Source organism: Stegostoma tigrinum, chromosome 26 (genome assembly GCF_030684315.1).
Source record: "Stegostoma tigrinum isolate sSteTig4 chromosome 26, sSteTig4.hap1, whole genome shotgun sequence".
Lineage (NCBI taxonomy): Eukaryota > Metazoa > Chordata > Chondrichthyes > Orectolobiformes > Stegostomatidae > Stegostoma > Stegostoma tigrinum.
The window spans coordinates 23,756-38,190 of NC_081379.1; the positions used below are offsets into that span (position 1 = coordinate 23,756).

The 14,435-nt window shown below is 42.5% G+C and overlaps 2 protein-coding genes across 7 annotated transcripts in view; one reads left to right on the top strand and one right to left on the bottom strand.

Moving 5' to 3' along the window:
- Positions 1-1,249: 1,249 nt before the first annotated feature.
- mtrfr (mitochondrial translation release factor in rescue) lies at positions 1,250-12,743 on the bottom strand. Its single transcript, XM_048555961.2, has 4 exons — positions 12,734-12,743; positions 10,772-10,989; positions 4,109-4,422; positions 1,250-3,976 (listed from the first exon to the last, which is right to left on the bottom strand). The coding sequence occupies exons 2-4, from the start codon at positions 10,935-10,937 to the stop codon at positions 3,758-3,760; spliced, it is 699 nt and encodes a 232-aa protein (XP_048411918.1). The 5' UTR covers positions 10,938-10,989; positions 12,734-12,743; the 3' UTR covers positions 1,250-3,757.
- Positions 12,744-13,131: 388 nt separating this feature from the next.
- Positions 13,132-14,435, top strand: part of LOC125464017 (M-phase phosphoprotein 9) — a 99,619-nt gene continuing 98,315 nt past the window's right edge. For 3 of the 6 annotated variants that reach the window (XM_059654864.1, XM_059654867.1, XM_059654869.1), the window contains exons 1-2: positions 13,132-13,558; positions 14,072-14,262. In XM_059654864.1, the coding sequence (XP_059510847.1) occupies positions 14,141-14,262 (122 nt within the window). In that variant the 5' untranslated portion in view covers positions 13,132-13,558; positions 14,072-14,140. Of the gene's footprint in view, positions 13,559-14,068; positions 14,263-14,435 lie in introns of all 6 variants that reach the window. The other 3 variants (XM_059654865.1, XM_059654868.1, XM_059654866.1) reach the window with 3 other exon arrangements.

Genomic DNA, 14,435 nt, shown 5'->3' on the forward strand with positions numbered 1-14,435 from the left:
TCAGACCATTTTTGAGCTCCTTCCTTGCCTGCATGTAATCCTCTCTAGCTGAACTTGACCCTAGCTTCCTCCACCTTATGTAAGCTACCTTCTTCCTTTTCACTAGAAGCTCCACCGCTCTCGTCATCCAAGGTTCCTTAATCTTACCCCTTCTTGCCTGTCTCAGAGGGACATATTTACTCATCACTCCCAACAACTGTTCCTTAAACCGTCTCCACATGTCTATAGTTCCCTTACCATGGAACAACTGCTCCCAGTCCATGCTTCCTAACTCATGTCTAATCGCATCATAGTTTCCTCTTCCCCAATTAAATATCCTCCCATTTTGCCTAATCCTCTCCTTCTCCATAGCTATGTAGAATGTGAGGCAGTTATGGTCACTATCACCAAAATGCTCTCCCATCACAAGATCTGATACCTGCCCCAGCTCGTTTCCGAGCACCAAGTCTAGAATGGCCTCTCCCCTCGTCGGCCTGTCAACGTACTGCGTTAGGAAACCCTCCTGAACACACCTTACAAAAACAGCTCCATTCAAATCTTCTGCTCGAAGGAAGTTCCAATCAATATTAGGAAAGTTAAAGTCACCCATTACAACAACCCTACTGCGTGCGCACTTTTCCAAAATCTGTCGACCTATGCTTTCTTCAATCTCCCTGCTGCTATTGGGGGGCCTGTAGTAAACCCCTAATGAGGTGACTACTCCCTTGCTGTTCCTAATTTCCACCCATACTGACTCAGTAGGCAGATCTTCCTCGACAAAGGAAGCTTCTGTAGCTGTGATACCCTCTCTGATTAGTAGTGCTACACCGCCTCCTCTTTTCCCCCCCCTCCCTATTCTTTTAAATGTTCTAAACCCTGGAACATCCAGCAACCATTCCTGCCCATGAGAAACCCATGTCTCTGTTATGGCCACAACATCATAGCACCAGGTACTGATCCATGCTCTAAGTTCATCACTTTTATTCCTGATACTCCTTGCATTAAAGCAAACACACTTTAACCGATCCCTTGGTTCCTTCCCAGGAAAATGCTTCCCACTAGCTGGTCTACCTCTTGCTACTGCCTCACCTGCATCAACACTCACCTCTGGTATACAGCTCAGGTTCCCACCCCCCTGTCATACTAGTTTAAACCCTCTCGAACTACTCGAGCAAACCTTCCACCCAGGACATTGGTCCCCTTCCAGTTCAGATGCAACCCGTCCTTCTTGTACAGGTCCCACCTTCCCCAGAAGGCATCCCAATTATCAACATATCTGAAGCCCTCCCTCCTACACCAGCTGCGTAGCCACGTGTTCAGCTGTGCCCGCTCCCTGTTCCTCACCTCGCTATCTCGTGGCACCGGTAGTAAACCAGAGAACACTACTCTGTTCGTCCTGCTCTGCAGCTTCCATCCTAACTCCCTGAAATCACTTTTTATATCCTCAAACCTATTTCTGGCTATATCATTTGTGCCAATATGTAACACGATTTCTGGCTGTTCGCCCTCCCCTTTTAGGACTTTATACAACTCTACTTGTTAAACCACACCCTTATAAAATTTCTCAGTTCACAAAAATAAAACAGGTGCAAAGGATGGAGGGAAAACTGGGATGTTTAATGGTCCCTGCCCACAGGGTTCAGAGAGATGTGGCTTGTCATGATTTGCTGCGTTTCAAAGCTCTCATCTCCAGGTTCTTTCACTTGATTACAGGAGGCACAGAGCAACAGATTCACAACTTATAGTCTGTGACTTATTAATTAAAAACAACAGCTTACAGCAACTGGTGAGAGAAATCAACTGACTGTCTTCAGGCTTTCAGTATTCTTTTTCCCGGATTGCCTTCTACCTGTGTGGCACAAATGTTACTGGCAGTTATTAGCCCACTTTGTACAGTACAATCTACTCCGAGAATGCACAAAACAATACTTTTCACTGCATCTTGGTAAATGTGACAATAATTAATCAAAACAAATCAAATCATCTGGTCCATGGACAGCTTCAATATCTGAAGAGTTGCAAATATTGCTGAACATTGAATAATGAATGCTCTAACACCCCATTTCTGACGACATAATAGCGGGAAGATTATTGTTGAAGCAACTGAAGATGGTTGCACCTAAGAGACTACACTGACGAATTCCTCCATTGATGATTTTCGAGATGCACAATTAACAACCACTACTGCCTGATTTTGTGCTCAGTATAACATTAGTGACTAGAGAGTCCCTGTCCCACTTCCACTGATTCTGATTGATTCTTGTTTCACGTGCGGTCTGTGATGCCACACTAAGTTAAGCACAGGCACTCTCACCTCGCTAATGGTGTTAAGCTTTTTTTCCACGTTTGGACCAAGGTTGTAAAGTGGTCAAGAGCTGGGCAGTGTTGGTGGAACCAAAATTACATATTTCCAAGGAGCTGATCAGCTTCATTCCCATGAATGTTTTGATGTCTATGCCTTTGGGCGTCACCATGTTGAGGTGCGCTCGTGGATTTCAATCTGCCTCAGCACTGCTAACCTCTCCAAGTCAGGTAGCTGAGCTGCTTACCCGTGATTAATCTGGCAGCATTGTGACAATAAACACAGAGGACTCCAGTTAGGAAGCCAACAGCAGGAAGATTGCAACATCAGTAATCCTGCTAAAAATTATGGTGTTGAATTCTCTTAGGTCAGACACTAGGGTCCAGATTAAACTCTTTATAGAAAATTAAAACAGACTGCACCCATCAATCATCCAAAAGGCAGCTCATCCAACACAAACATAGAAGATAGAAGCAGGAGGAGGCCATTTGACCCTTCGAGCCTGCTCTGCCATCCATCACAATCATGGATGATCAAACTCAATAGCCCAATCCTGCTTTCCTCTCATAACTTTTGATTCAATTCACCCCAAGTGCTATATCTAATTGCCTCTTGAATACATTCAATGTTTTGGCATCAACTATCTTGTGGTAATGAATTCCACAGGCTCACCACTCTTTGGGTGTGAAAATGTCTCCACATCTCCATTCTAAATCGTCTACCCCAAATCCTCAACTTCAGGACACACCCACCATTGGGAACATCCTCCCTGCTTTGATCCTGTCCAGTCCTGTTAGAACTTTCTAAGTCTTTATGAGGTTTCCCCCTCATTCATGTGAACTCCAGTAAAAACAATCCTAACCTAGTCAGTCAATCTCTCCAAATCAGCCCGGTAAACCTTCAGTTCACTGCCTCACGTGCAAGACCATCCTTCCTCAGAAAAGGAGACCAAAAGTGCACACGATATTTCCAGGTGCAGTTTCACGGAGGCTCTGTGTAACTGCAACAACACATTCCTGTTCCTGTCCTTGAAATCTGTTGCAATATACCATTTTGCCTTCTTTATCACCTGCCGCACCTGCAGGCTTACCTTCAGTGACTGGTGCACAAGGACACCTGGGTCCTGCTGCACACTCCCCTCTCCCAATTTACAGCCATTCAGGTAGTAATCTGCCTTCTTGTTTTTTTTTCTGAAGTGAGTAACCTTACATTTGTCCACTTAATTTACACCAAATACAGGATGAGATCATTAGATCACAACCAGCAGTGGAACGTGAATCCACTACTTCTAACTCTCACATGAAGATGCACAAGTAACACTACTTATGTTTTGAATCAGTGTTTTAGATATTTATTGCATTTTAATTTCAAAGTTACCATGTTAAAGGTAAGTCTTTTCTTAATTATATAGTCCAAATCTGCTTTCTGCTGGTTAAAAAGAATAAAAACCTTGCAATGAATCAACAAGTTACTTTTTCATTCAGTGGCATCTGTAGATTCTAAAAGATTTTTAAATTGTCTTTTTCTTTCTAAATTATCTTTTGCTTTTCTTTTCTTCTCTTGTTTTTTCCATTGCTGCGCTTGTTTTTGCTTCACAACTTCACTGTTTAGACCTTTGTAATGTACATCAAGCTTTTCTTGTAAAATTGTTCTGGCTATTTTTCTGTTCTGATCTACTGATCTGGTTTGATGGCACTGGAAAGGAAATAAACACAGAATCTTTGTTTACAAATAGTTGAGCCTGCATGACAGTAAGAAGTCATAAAAAGCATGCTACATCAATTTTTACTGCATATTTTGCTTAGAATTGCCTTTACAAACAGCTACCTTCACGACAATCCCAGTTGGAACATGCTTCAGCACTACACAGTTGCTGGTTTTATTGGTTGCTTGGCCCCCAGGACCACGTCCTCGAACAAACTGTTCCTCTAATTCATCCTCTACTATAACAGGCAAGTCCACAAATCTCTTTTTCCCAGCAAAAGGCATCGACAAAGGTGCATGTTTGACGCCCAGTAATGGCTTTGCTGGACTGGTGAAATTCCACTTTCGCAAAGAAAGTGCCTGTGCTCTTGTTAATGACAGTAACCAATTATATAAAACGGAGGCAGTCATTGGATGCAGAGGTTGGTTTAAAATTTCTGAAAAATACAAAATAATGTTAGTTAATTGGTTAAAAGTAAACACAGGGAAGCAGATGCTTAAATGCTATCTACTTACTTCTCCTGCTATGATCAAGGCCCTTTTGTCAGCCCTAATACCATTTTATTGATGGTTGTTGTCATTGGACTAATCATCTGTCATGGAAGCTGCCAACAGTACAAGTAAAAACAAGTCATGTTTGTTCAGGTTTCCGTTACAGACATAAAAATACCTGGCTCTTTCACATTTCTTGTCTTGATACCTGCCATCTGCTGACATCAAATTCTGATCCATAAAGCTAACCTTATCCAACAAAACATCTTCACAAAAAAAAATTGGTTCTATGTTTCTGTACAGGGATAACAAACTAACAGTAACATTCTCTAATATTTTACTATCACAGAACTCTAGCATTATTCCTGCAATGACTGCACAGAAATCATTTCAGAGCATATACTTGCTATTTCCCATAATTTTATATTATCACTTCCTGAAGATCGAGACTTCCATTCCAATCTCAATCCTTCTCAGCCACACATTTTTCCTCCTTTGTTTTCTGTTATTTGTTCTATTATGACAGCATAAAGAAGCATCTAATGCTCCCACTTACTGCAGCTACAATGTTATTTGACACCATTAAATGAGTGGTACTGATTGCATTTGGTTGTTTTCTTCTAAATGGCCTAGAAAATAACTTGAGGCCACTGGTGAAATAGCTGCACCACAAGATAGCTAGCCAAACTGTCACATGATCGCTACTTTAAAATGATTAATGGCCCCAAAAAAAGAGTACAAGTTTAGTTTATTTTTATCAGAAAAGATTAGGAATTACAAAATGCATGTAAAAGTTTCAATTTTGATTAGACTCCTATGAAGGCTGAGATACAATGATCACATGATGCACAGATTCTTCCCGCTTCATTCCAAAGCACCAACTGTTGATCAGCACATTTCACAATCAATATTTACAAGACATAGAAAACATAGGGAAAGCAATGGTGATTTTTAAATTCATTCTTCATTACAAAGTGACATATAAAGTTTATTTCGCCTCTGCTCACTGCTGAGGTGACTGTCGGGGGCAGGGTATTTTCACGACCACAAAACTGTAATGTTTCAGGTTGTTATGGAAAAGGAGAAAGATGGTCTGCAAAAAAAAGAGGTTTCAGACTGGGATAAGGCATACGTTATTAACTAAGGCAAGATTTAGCTAAGCTATGCTGGGCAAAGCTACTTGAGGGGAAATCTGCCATAGAACAGTGAGACGCAGTCAAAAAGGTACTGAGGGAGTTTAAACCCAGCATATTCCCTTTAGAATATAGAATATCCTTTTTTGTCACATACACTCCATTGTAGAAGTACAGTGAAAAGCTTTCACAATTAATGCCTCTTATGGCACCATCTTAGGTACAAGTACCTAGGTACAAATCAGGAATTAAAAAGCATTTGCATTACTTTACAGAGTTTAAAATGAAAGTTAGGAATAAACCATCATTAAAACATTGACGTTAGTCAGGTTTAAAAACTTCAAATAAACATTACATTGTGCCAGCTCAGCACACAGCCTCCTTCAAACTCCAGTCCAACTGCCAGCCCTGCTCCACTGCAAGTCTGTTCCCTACTGGCACTCAGCTGCTCCAAGCTAAGTTTCAGGACTGCCAGCCCCATGCCAGTCTCCTCCCGGGACTCGCAGCCCCACACACTGCTCCAGGACTTGCAGCCCGTGTCTGTGGCTGTTCCAGGAGTCGCTTCCAGGCCTAACTGGAGAGAAGAAAAGATAGAAAAAAGGAAAGGAAGAAGTGGAGAAGAGGAACTCCATCGCATCTTGCTGGGTGAAATGTAGGTGCAACAAACCCAGGAAAGCGTGGTGTCCAGAAATATTCAGGGCTGTTTAAGAAGGAAAAGAGGCATTTAACAGGCACAAAGGAAGTAAAACAACAGAGACCCTGAAGCAGTACAGGGGGATTCAAGAAAGGAAAGAGGAAAGTATGTGAAAATGCTAATGGGCAAGATTCAGGAGAAGCACAAGATATTCTACAAGTTTATCATGGAGAAGACAGTATCTAGGGAAAGAGTAGGACATATTATGAACCAAGGGGGCAATTTGTGTGTAAAGCCAGAGAACACTGGCAGAGTGTTTAATGTGTACTTTACACCTGCCTTTACTGGAGAGAAGGAGGATGCAAGTATAGAATTCGACAAGATAAACTGTGAAGTTCTTAAGCAAATTAATGTAAGTAGTGAGGAGGTATTGGTGCATTGAAACTTATGGTGGATCTAAAAGGGGACGAATCCCCAGGTCTGCAGGAGTTGCGTACCAGGTTGTTGTGGGAGACAAGTGAGGAAATTACAGGGGCCTGAAACAAATTTATAAAATCTGGCCACAGCAGAGATGCAGAGGACTGGACAACATGTTCGGTAAGATTGTGTCAGGGAAATCATCTCATTTGGGCCTCCACTGTGCCCGCTAGTTCCCTTTCCTTTTCCTTTCTTTGTTTCTTCTTCGCTCTCTTCTCTGCAGTAATTATACACTCGCAGCACTTTTAACTACCTACCTAAGGAGTCAGGTCGCAACCATGAACCATGTGGCGGGAGGTGAGCATGCGGGTCATGTTCTGCAGCGACAGTGGATCGAGCGTGGGCTGGTTTGGCAGCGACTGCAGGCCAGTAAGGCAGCAGAGAGAGCAGGCCAGTAGGTGGCACGGTGGGCCTTTCGCATGGCAGTGGCCTCCCGAAGGTCCTAGTGATTGGAGTGGGCCGACACCATTATGAAGATAGGACTTGGGGATTCTGCGATCTAGACTTTTCTTTTCCTTGTTTACCTTTTTGGCTCTGTTACATCTTTTAATTCTAGGTTTTAAAACCAAGTGGGCACAAGTGAATGGCAACTTTGTGTACTTTTTGTCGTACTTATGTATTTCTATACTTAGTACATATGACAAATAAATAATGTGCTTCCACTTTAAAAGAACGTTGGCAGATACAGCTTAGTGAATCTGTAGGGAAACTATTGGGGAAAGAAAAAAGAAGAAAATTAATCTTCATTTAGAGAAAAAACTTTTGATCAGGCATAGTCAGCACGGGTTTGTCAGAGGGCAGTCGTACCTAACAAATCTAGTTTAATTTTAAGGAGATAACCATGTGTTTGGATGAGAGTAGGGCAGTTATATGAACTTCAGCAAAGCCTCTGACAAAGTCTTACAGAGTAAACTATTAAAGGTAAGAGCTCAAGGGAACCAGGGTAACTTGGCAAGATAGATCCAAAATTTGCTAATAGGATAGAACAGAATGATAGCGATAGGATGGTGGTGGAGGCTGTTTGTATGACAGAAGCCTAGTGTGCAGGGGCGTACCACAGGGATCAGTGCTGGGTCCCTTATTGTTTGTGATATTCATAAAATTATATAGATGAGAATGTAGGAAGGACAGTAAGTAAATTTGTGGATGGCAAAAAGACGACTGGGTGGCTGACATTAAGAAGGAAGGCATTAGCCTACAGGAAGATATAAATGGATTGGTCAGATTGAGAGATCAACGGCAGATGGAATTTAACAATAACGTGAGGTGATGCACTTCAGAAAAGAGAACAAGGGAATACTCAATGAAAAGCAAGATATTTGGAATCTTAGAGGTACAGAGAGACCTTGTTAGTCATGGCATAGACTGTAACAGCAGGGAGGTCATGTTGGAGCTTTACAGAACTTTAGTTAGGTCACAGTTGGAGTATTGTGGCAGTTCTAATCATCTCACTATAGGAAAGATATCATTGCACTGGAGGGAGTGCAAAGGAGATTCACCAGGATGTTGCCCGAGATGTAACATTTCAGCTGTGGAGGACGGAAGTTTATCAGATTTTGACAGGTATGGACAGAGCGTACAGAAAGCAGTTGTTCCCTTTAGTTGAAAGGCCAATAACATGGGAGCATAATTTTAAAGGGTAATTGAGCAGGGAAACCTTAATCTTCAAAAGTACTAGATAAACACCTGAAATATCATAACTTTCACAGCTATGGGAATAATGCAGAAAAGTTGGACTAGTGTAGATAGTACGTTTTTGGTGATACCAACTTGATGAGCTGTACTTTATGATTCTATAATTCTCAAAGTGGGAAGAATTGGTGGATTTTGATTCCATGGTTCAATGTCTTATCCAAATAAGAGTTGTTCATTTTAGAATCTAGGTAATCATCATGAAAAAAACACAACGCAACTTTTATTTTCATGGCCCCAACAGTATAAAAAAGTCCATTTATAGAAGTTACATCCCTTTTCTTACATATTTAGACATAACAACTTAATAGACTGTTAAGCATCATACTTCCCTAATGATATACTTGTGATTATTGGTAGGCAATTCATTTTGGACAAGACGGCATCAGACAAAGCAGGCCTGCAGACACCTGAAGAATACATGCACTTTAAACCAGGGTTTGCAGGATATCAGTCTTAAGAAGGAATGCTGGGGGTCTCGTGACATGTGGCAGTGTCCCTACCTCTAGGTCAGATGGTCCAGTATGTAGTGTATATACTACATGATCCAATAGAAACTGATGAGCCACAGATGTAGTTATTGTGACACTTTTTGAACCAAATGTGTTGCACATTCACTAAACAGTAAATGCATTCTAAATGTGTACATATTCTTTATAAACATCTACCGTCATTCAACAGCCAAGGAAATAACCTCAACCATATAATCACTCATACTGCATTTTGTCTTATCATTTTACTGTCAAATGCATGAACTCTGTTCAAGTACATATGCATACACAGTGTGGGCCAATAGAAATATTTTGAGATCACTTGTCAAATGATTAATCTATCCTTCAATTTTTCATGTAATAATTAAAAATGTGCCTAACTGCTTCTGAATTTTAAATTTCTAGCATATCTCACAACGTGAAGTATCAGGCGTTATTCCTGCAATCTCTCAGAGAAGGGATGGAGAATACTTTTAAAAAGGCGTTGTTGTCTAACGGAAGAATTTGAATGCAGATTCAAAAATTGCAAATGCTGGAAATCTGAAAACAAATAGGAAATTGCTGCCAACAGTCAGCAGCTCAATCTGCATTTGTGGATATCTTCCTTGACCTTCTGCATAGAATAGATTATCACCTACAACATAGTGTGAAACTGTAGGAATGCAGCAGGCCATGCAGCATCAGGGGTGCAGGAAAGTTGATGTTTTGCGTCAGAAATCGGTTTTTAATGTCTTCAGAAAGTGCAAGTGCTGGCATTAAAAACTGATTTCTGAAGAAGAGTCCTGACCCGAAATGTCAACTTTCCTGCTCCTGTGATGCTGCTTGGCCTGCTGTGTTCCTCTAGCGCGACACTGTGTTATCTCTGACTCCAGCATCTGCAGTTCTTACTACCTCGGAGAATGTCACTTAATCTTGTTAGACACAAAAATTTAAAAGTTGGATTATATTTCTTTTGTTAAAAATTAATTTGGTGTTACTTTAACTTTTTTTGTACGTTTTGCTACCTTTCAAGGAAGTACTTGTAAACTTTGCTTTCCTGTTGACAAACTGATTTACAAAAAAAAGTATATACATTTGTACAAAAAGCACAGAAATTCATATTCTGGAAATTTATCCATCATCAAAATTGAAAACAAGAAAGAATACAAAGGGAAAGTGCAGGAAAAGAACAACAAAAGGAGCAAGGAAGAAAAGGGAGCATTTTAAAAGTCCTAACATATCAGCCTATGAGCCAAATGGTGGAAAAAGGGATTAGAATAAATAGATGTTTGATGACCGGAGCAGATATAGTGGGCTATAGGACGTTTTCCTTCTATAATACTCTTTGGCTGTGGGTCTTGATGTTTGATTAATTTATTGTCCCTCGCATTTTACAGTGAAGAGCTTCAACTGCTGCCACAATCTGGCACCATTCTGAACAGTTTAAGAGAGTAAAAAAAAACTGAAAGAGAATTTATCTTAGTTTTGCCACCTCTATCACGAGGTCCTGAGTCACCTCACCAGCTACACGATGAGTGTGCTGCTACCCCTCCTTCACCACCTTGCCGCTGTCTGCTCCGGACACATCATCATAGGAATCGTCACTGTTTCGGCGCCGGGCTGACATTGCTGCCACTCATACAGAATCCACACTCGCACTGTAACCAGAAGATCCTTGCCCTTGCTGCTGATTCACCACTAACCAACAGTCCTCACTCCACACCTACCAATACTACAGTCAGGAAACTCTGGCACTGCTGCTGCTCCAATGATGCCAGGAGTCCCTGTTCCAGGCATACCTTGCGGTTGCCACTGCAGCTACTGCCTTGCCAATATCAGCAGTCCCCTCTCCAAGCCTACCGCAAATGGGAGTCCTTAGCTCTGCTACCTTGCCAAGATCCTGCTCTGGCTGCGCTTCTCCAGGATGTTGCCTTGCTGGCACCCTTTCTTGAAGAGTCTGCTGCTGCTAGGCCAAAATGCCAGGAGGACGTCTTTGCTGCTGCTGCCACTGCCTCCAATTGGCAAAGTTGACATTTGCGATTACCTCCAACCATTTGGAGGCTGCCACTACTCCACACATGGCCCGCTCTGGCTGCAGCGCTGATGCTGCTGACACCAAAGAAAACAGAAACAAAAAAGAAACAGAAGTAAAACAAAAAAGAAAATCAGATGGGAGCAGATGAGCCTCAGCAAAAGCCCACATGCTGCCTTGCTACTCTGCCTCCATCTTGGAACACTCTCTGATGTACAGGCTGTGCCTCTACTCTGGCTAAAGAAGTCCAAGTTTGAGTCCCATCTCTCCAGTGGCATATCATAACATCTCTGAATCGGTTGATTAAGATTATCTAAAAATTCTATGATTTTATGAGAAACAACTAAAATGAGATTATGAAGATTACACTTTGGTCACGAGACCAATACTGAGTTTACAGATGACAAATATGATAACACTAAAACCAAATTTTCCTTGTTTTTACCAGATAAGATGGCTGGAATTATCCTAAAACATGCCTGAAAATAGCTGACTCTGCATTTTTTTTGATTAAAACAGAAGATGGTGAAGAAGATTGGTAGGTCTGCTTGGCCTGCAGTGTTCATCCAGCTCCACACTTTGTTATCTCGGATTCTCCAGCATCTGCAGTTCCCATTATCTCTGCCTTTATTTTCATGCTGTTTGACTAAATCAAAGATGTTAAGCTGTAGATAGGGGTCTGTCAGGCTGGAAATAGTGTGGTTCTGGAATCTAGAAGACCAGTCACAGTCTTGGAATGAAGGGGATGGGTAAGGAGGCAATCACTGGGACTGAGAGAAGGACAAAATTATTTTTTAATTCACTTATGTGATGTGGGTGTTGCTGCCTCAGCCAATCCACAGTTGACCTTCAGCCTTCAAAAGCTTTGACCCAACCTGCAGTGGTGAGCTGATTTACAGGAAGGATATATTGACTTTGGAGGGAGTGCAACATAGGTTTACGAGAATGATACCTGAACTTCAGGGGTTAAATTGAGGATAGTTTTTTTAAAGTTTTGGAGTAGATATGTTTTTACAAGTTAAGGCTGTTTTCTCTAGAATTTAGAGGGTTAAGGTGTTATCTGATTGAAATCTTCAAGATATTAACAGGATAGATAAATTATTTCCACTGGTTGGGATTCTAGAATGACAGAGTAGAGTGTGAGAATCAGTGCCAGACCACTCTGATGTTAGGAAGCACTTCCACACAGAGTGGTAGAGGTTTGGAACTTTCTTTCACAAATGGTAATGAATGCTTCATCAGTTGTTAATTTTAAGTCAGAGCTAATTGTTTCTTTGTTCAGCAAAAGATGTTAAGGAATAACGGTCAAGAGCAGGAATATGGAGTTAGGCCATAGATCAGCTATGATTTCAGTGTCTGGCAGGACAAGTTCGAGGGGCTAAATGGCCTACTCCTATTCCCATAAGGTGGTGGCGATGAAATACCTTCTTGAACCGTTGCAGTCCTCGGGGTAGGTAACTGGTACACCTAAAAATATCTTCACGGAAAATAAGACTATCAATCTTTTTAGGATTCTCAGAACAGTATGGATGCCCGACAAGGAATATTACCGAGGCAGAAACAGACAAAACTTCGATTTGAGATCAGAGGCAGTAGGAACTGCAGATGCTGGAGAATCCAAGATAACAAAGTGTGGAGCTGGATGAACACAACAGGCCAAGCAGCATCTCAGGAGCACAAAAGCTGACATTTCGGGCCTGGACCCTTCATCAGAAAAGGGGGATGGGGAGAGGGAACCGTAATAAATAGGGAGAGAGGGGGAGGCGGACCGAAGATGGATAAAGGAGAAGATAGGGAGAGAGGAGAGTTCACGCTCACTCGCAGCCAAAGTAAGGGAGTCCGTGGGGGAACAGCCACAACACTGTTTAGTCAGGTGAAGCAGTCCGAAAGCTTTGATTTCAAATAAACCTGTTGGACGGTGTCATATGACCCTGTCCAGCACAGGCACTTCCACATCATGAGGAAGAATAGCAGTGGTCGCACCGAATGGCGGAGCAGAATCGAGGGAACAAGTCTACTGTCAAACCAAAAGGGGGCAAAATAATATCAGTCACCAAGGGACGTTATGCTCCTTACGGGTTTTTTTTTGACCTTGTCAGCCCTACCTTCGCCATGAACTATGTTTCGCCAACAAGCAGCCATCCCTCGTCGTGGTTCTGAGCGAATGCAGGTGTTCCCGCCTCCCGGGGAGGGGCAGGGCCCTGCACCAATGAACTCGTGCAGAGCGACAGTCCGTTGGCAGCTCGAGGCGGATGAAAATAAACGGCCGCGCGGGCAGTTACGCGCTGGGAACTGAAAATCTGACGGTCCACTGGAAACCTGCCGAAATAATCACCGCGATTGCGGTTTTTAATAATGAGTCACACGTTTATTATTGAGCGGGGCCAGACAATTGTTGGAATCCGTTAGCGGCTGTCATGAACTGCGCGCATTTTCATCCAGTGGACGCCGCTCCGCAGAGGGCTGCTGCTATTGGCCGGATGGCAACGTGATCGACAGGTGAAGCGGCCAATCGTCCGATGAAAACGTTCAAAAATGGGACGTTTAGTCTCAGCCCAGCCAATCAGCGTACTGGGTGGGGGCTGGACAGGTCCTGATCACACCTTCTTCCCCAATCCGACTCAAAGTCGGCCTCGGTGTCAGGTCGGTGTTTGTCAGTTAGACTTTATTTATCTGTCTTCCCCTTGCTCCCAGTGCGCTCCTTGCTCCATATACCGCCTTGTTTGCTCGTTGTCGAAAATAGGAGCTCTGCATTGCACTAGTGTCTTAAGCTGCAGTGTTTCGGTCACGTAGGGATGGGGCATCTTTGATGGCTTCATGGATGCTGTTTCCTCAACACCCCCCCCCCCCCCCCGCTCCGCATCCATTGGTTTAAATTGAGGCCCTAATTTTCATCATCTGTAAACTGATTGAGAGAAAAAAAAGTTTGTGAATCATTTTGTTATTACCTGCTGTCAACCAATGCACGCCCTTGTTTCATTTTTGATCGACTATCACCGTTCGGGGTGGGGGGAGACCATTTGCAGATGATGTCTGTCTCAATTCGGTTTCAGAAGTCCGCAGTCACGCAAGAAACCGAGAGCACTGACAAGACCAGGTGAAGCGATTCTGACATTGCAACGTCGTCCAACTTAACATTTATGTTCCTTTTAGTAGATGGCCTTCGTGGATAATTCAGAAAAGCTCTCCAGTGGATGACAATACCTACCTAGGCTCCAGGGGACCATGGAGGACTCCGATTCTGACTCTGTGCAAACTGTTAAAGAAAATTCGCCGAAAACTGCAGTCCATGATCCGCATTGTAATTCCGTGGCACAGCACACGGACACTGCAATGCCTAGGTACAGGCAAGAGAACCAGCATGGAGTGTATTAATCAACTAATCTTTTATCGTGGATTGCTTATTTTCACTCGTAAACTGAAAAGTGCAATTCAGTTACCAATATGCTGTGATTACTGGCTGAAAGAAGCTAATTACGCATATTACTTTAACTTCTTTCCATTGTGATGTACTTTGTTT

Excerpts from the sequence above, each read along its gene's own strand:
- mtrfr (XM_048555961.2), bottom strand. The coding sequence starts at position 10,937 with ATGGTTGGAGGTAATCGCAAATGTCAACTTTGCCAATTGGAGGCAGTG. Across the intron at positions 4,423-10,771 it reads CAGAGCAGGATCTTGGCAAG|AAATTTTAAACCAACCTCTG; the intron begins GTAGCAGAGCTA and ends TGTATTTTTCAG. Across the intron at positions 3,977-4,108 it reads CAACTGGGATTGTCGTGAAG|TGCCATCAAACCAGATCAGT; the intron begins GTAGCTGTTTGT and ends TTTCCTTTCCAG.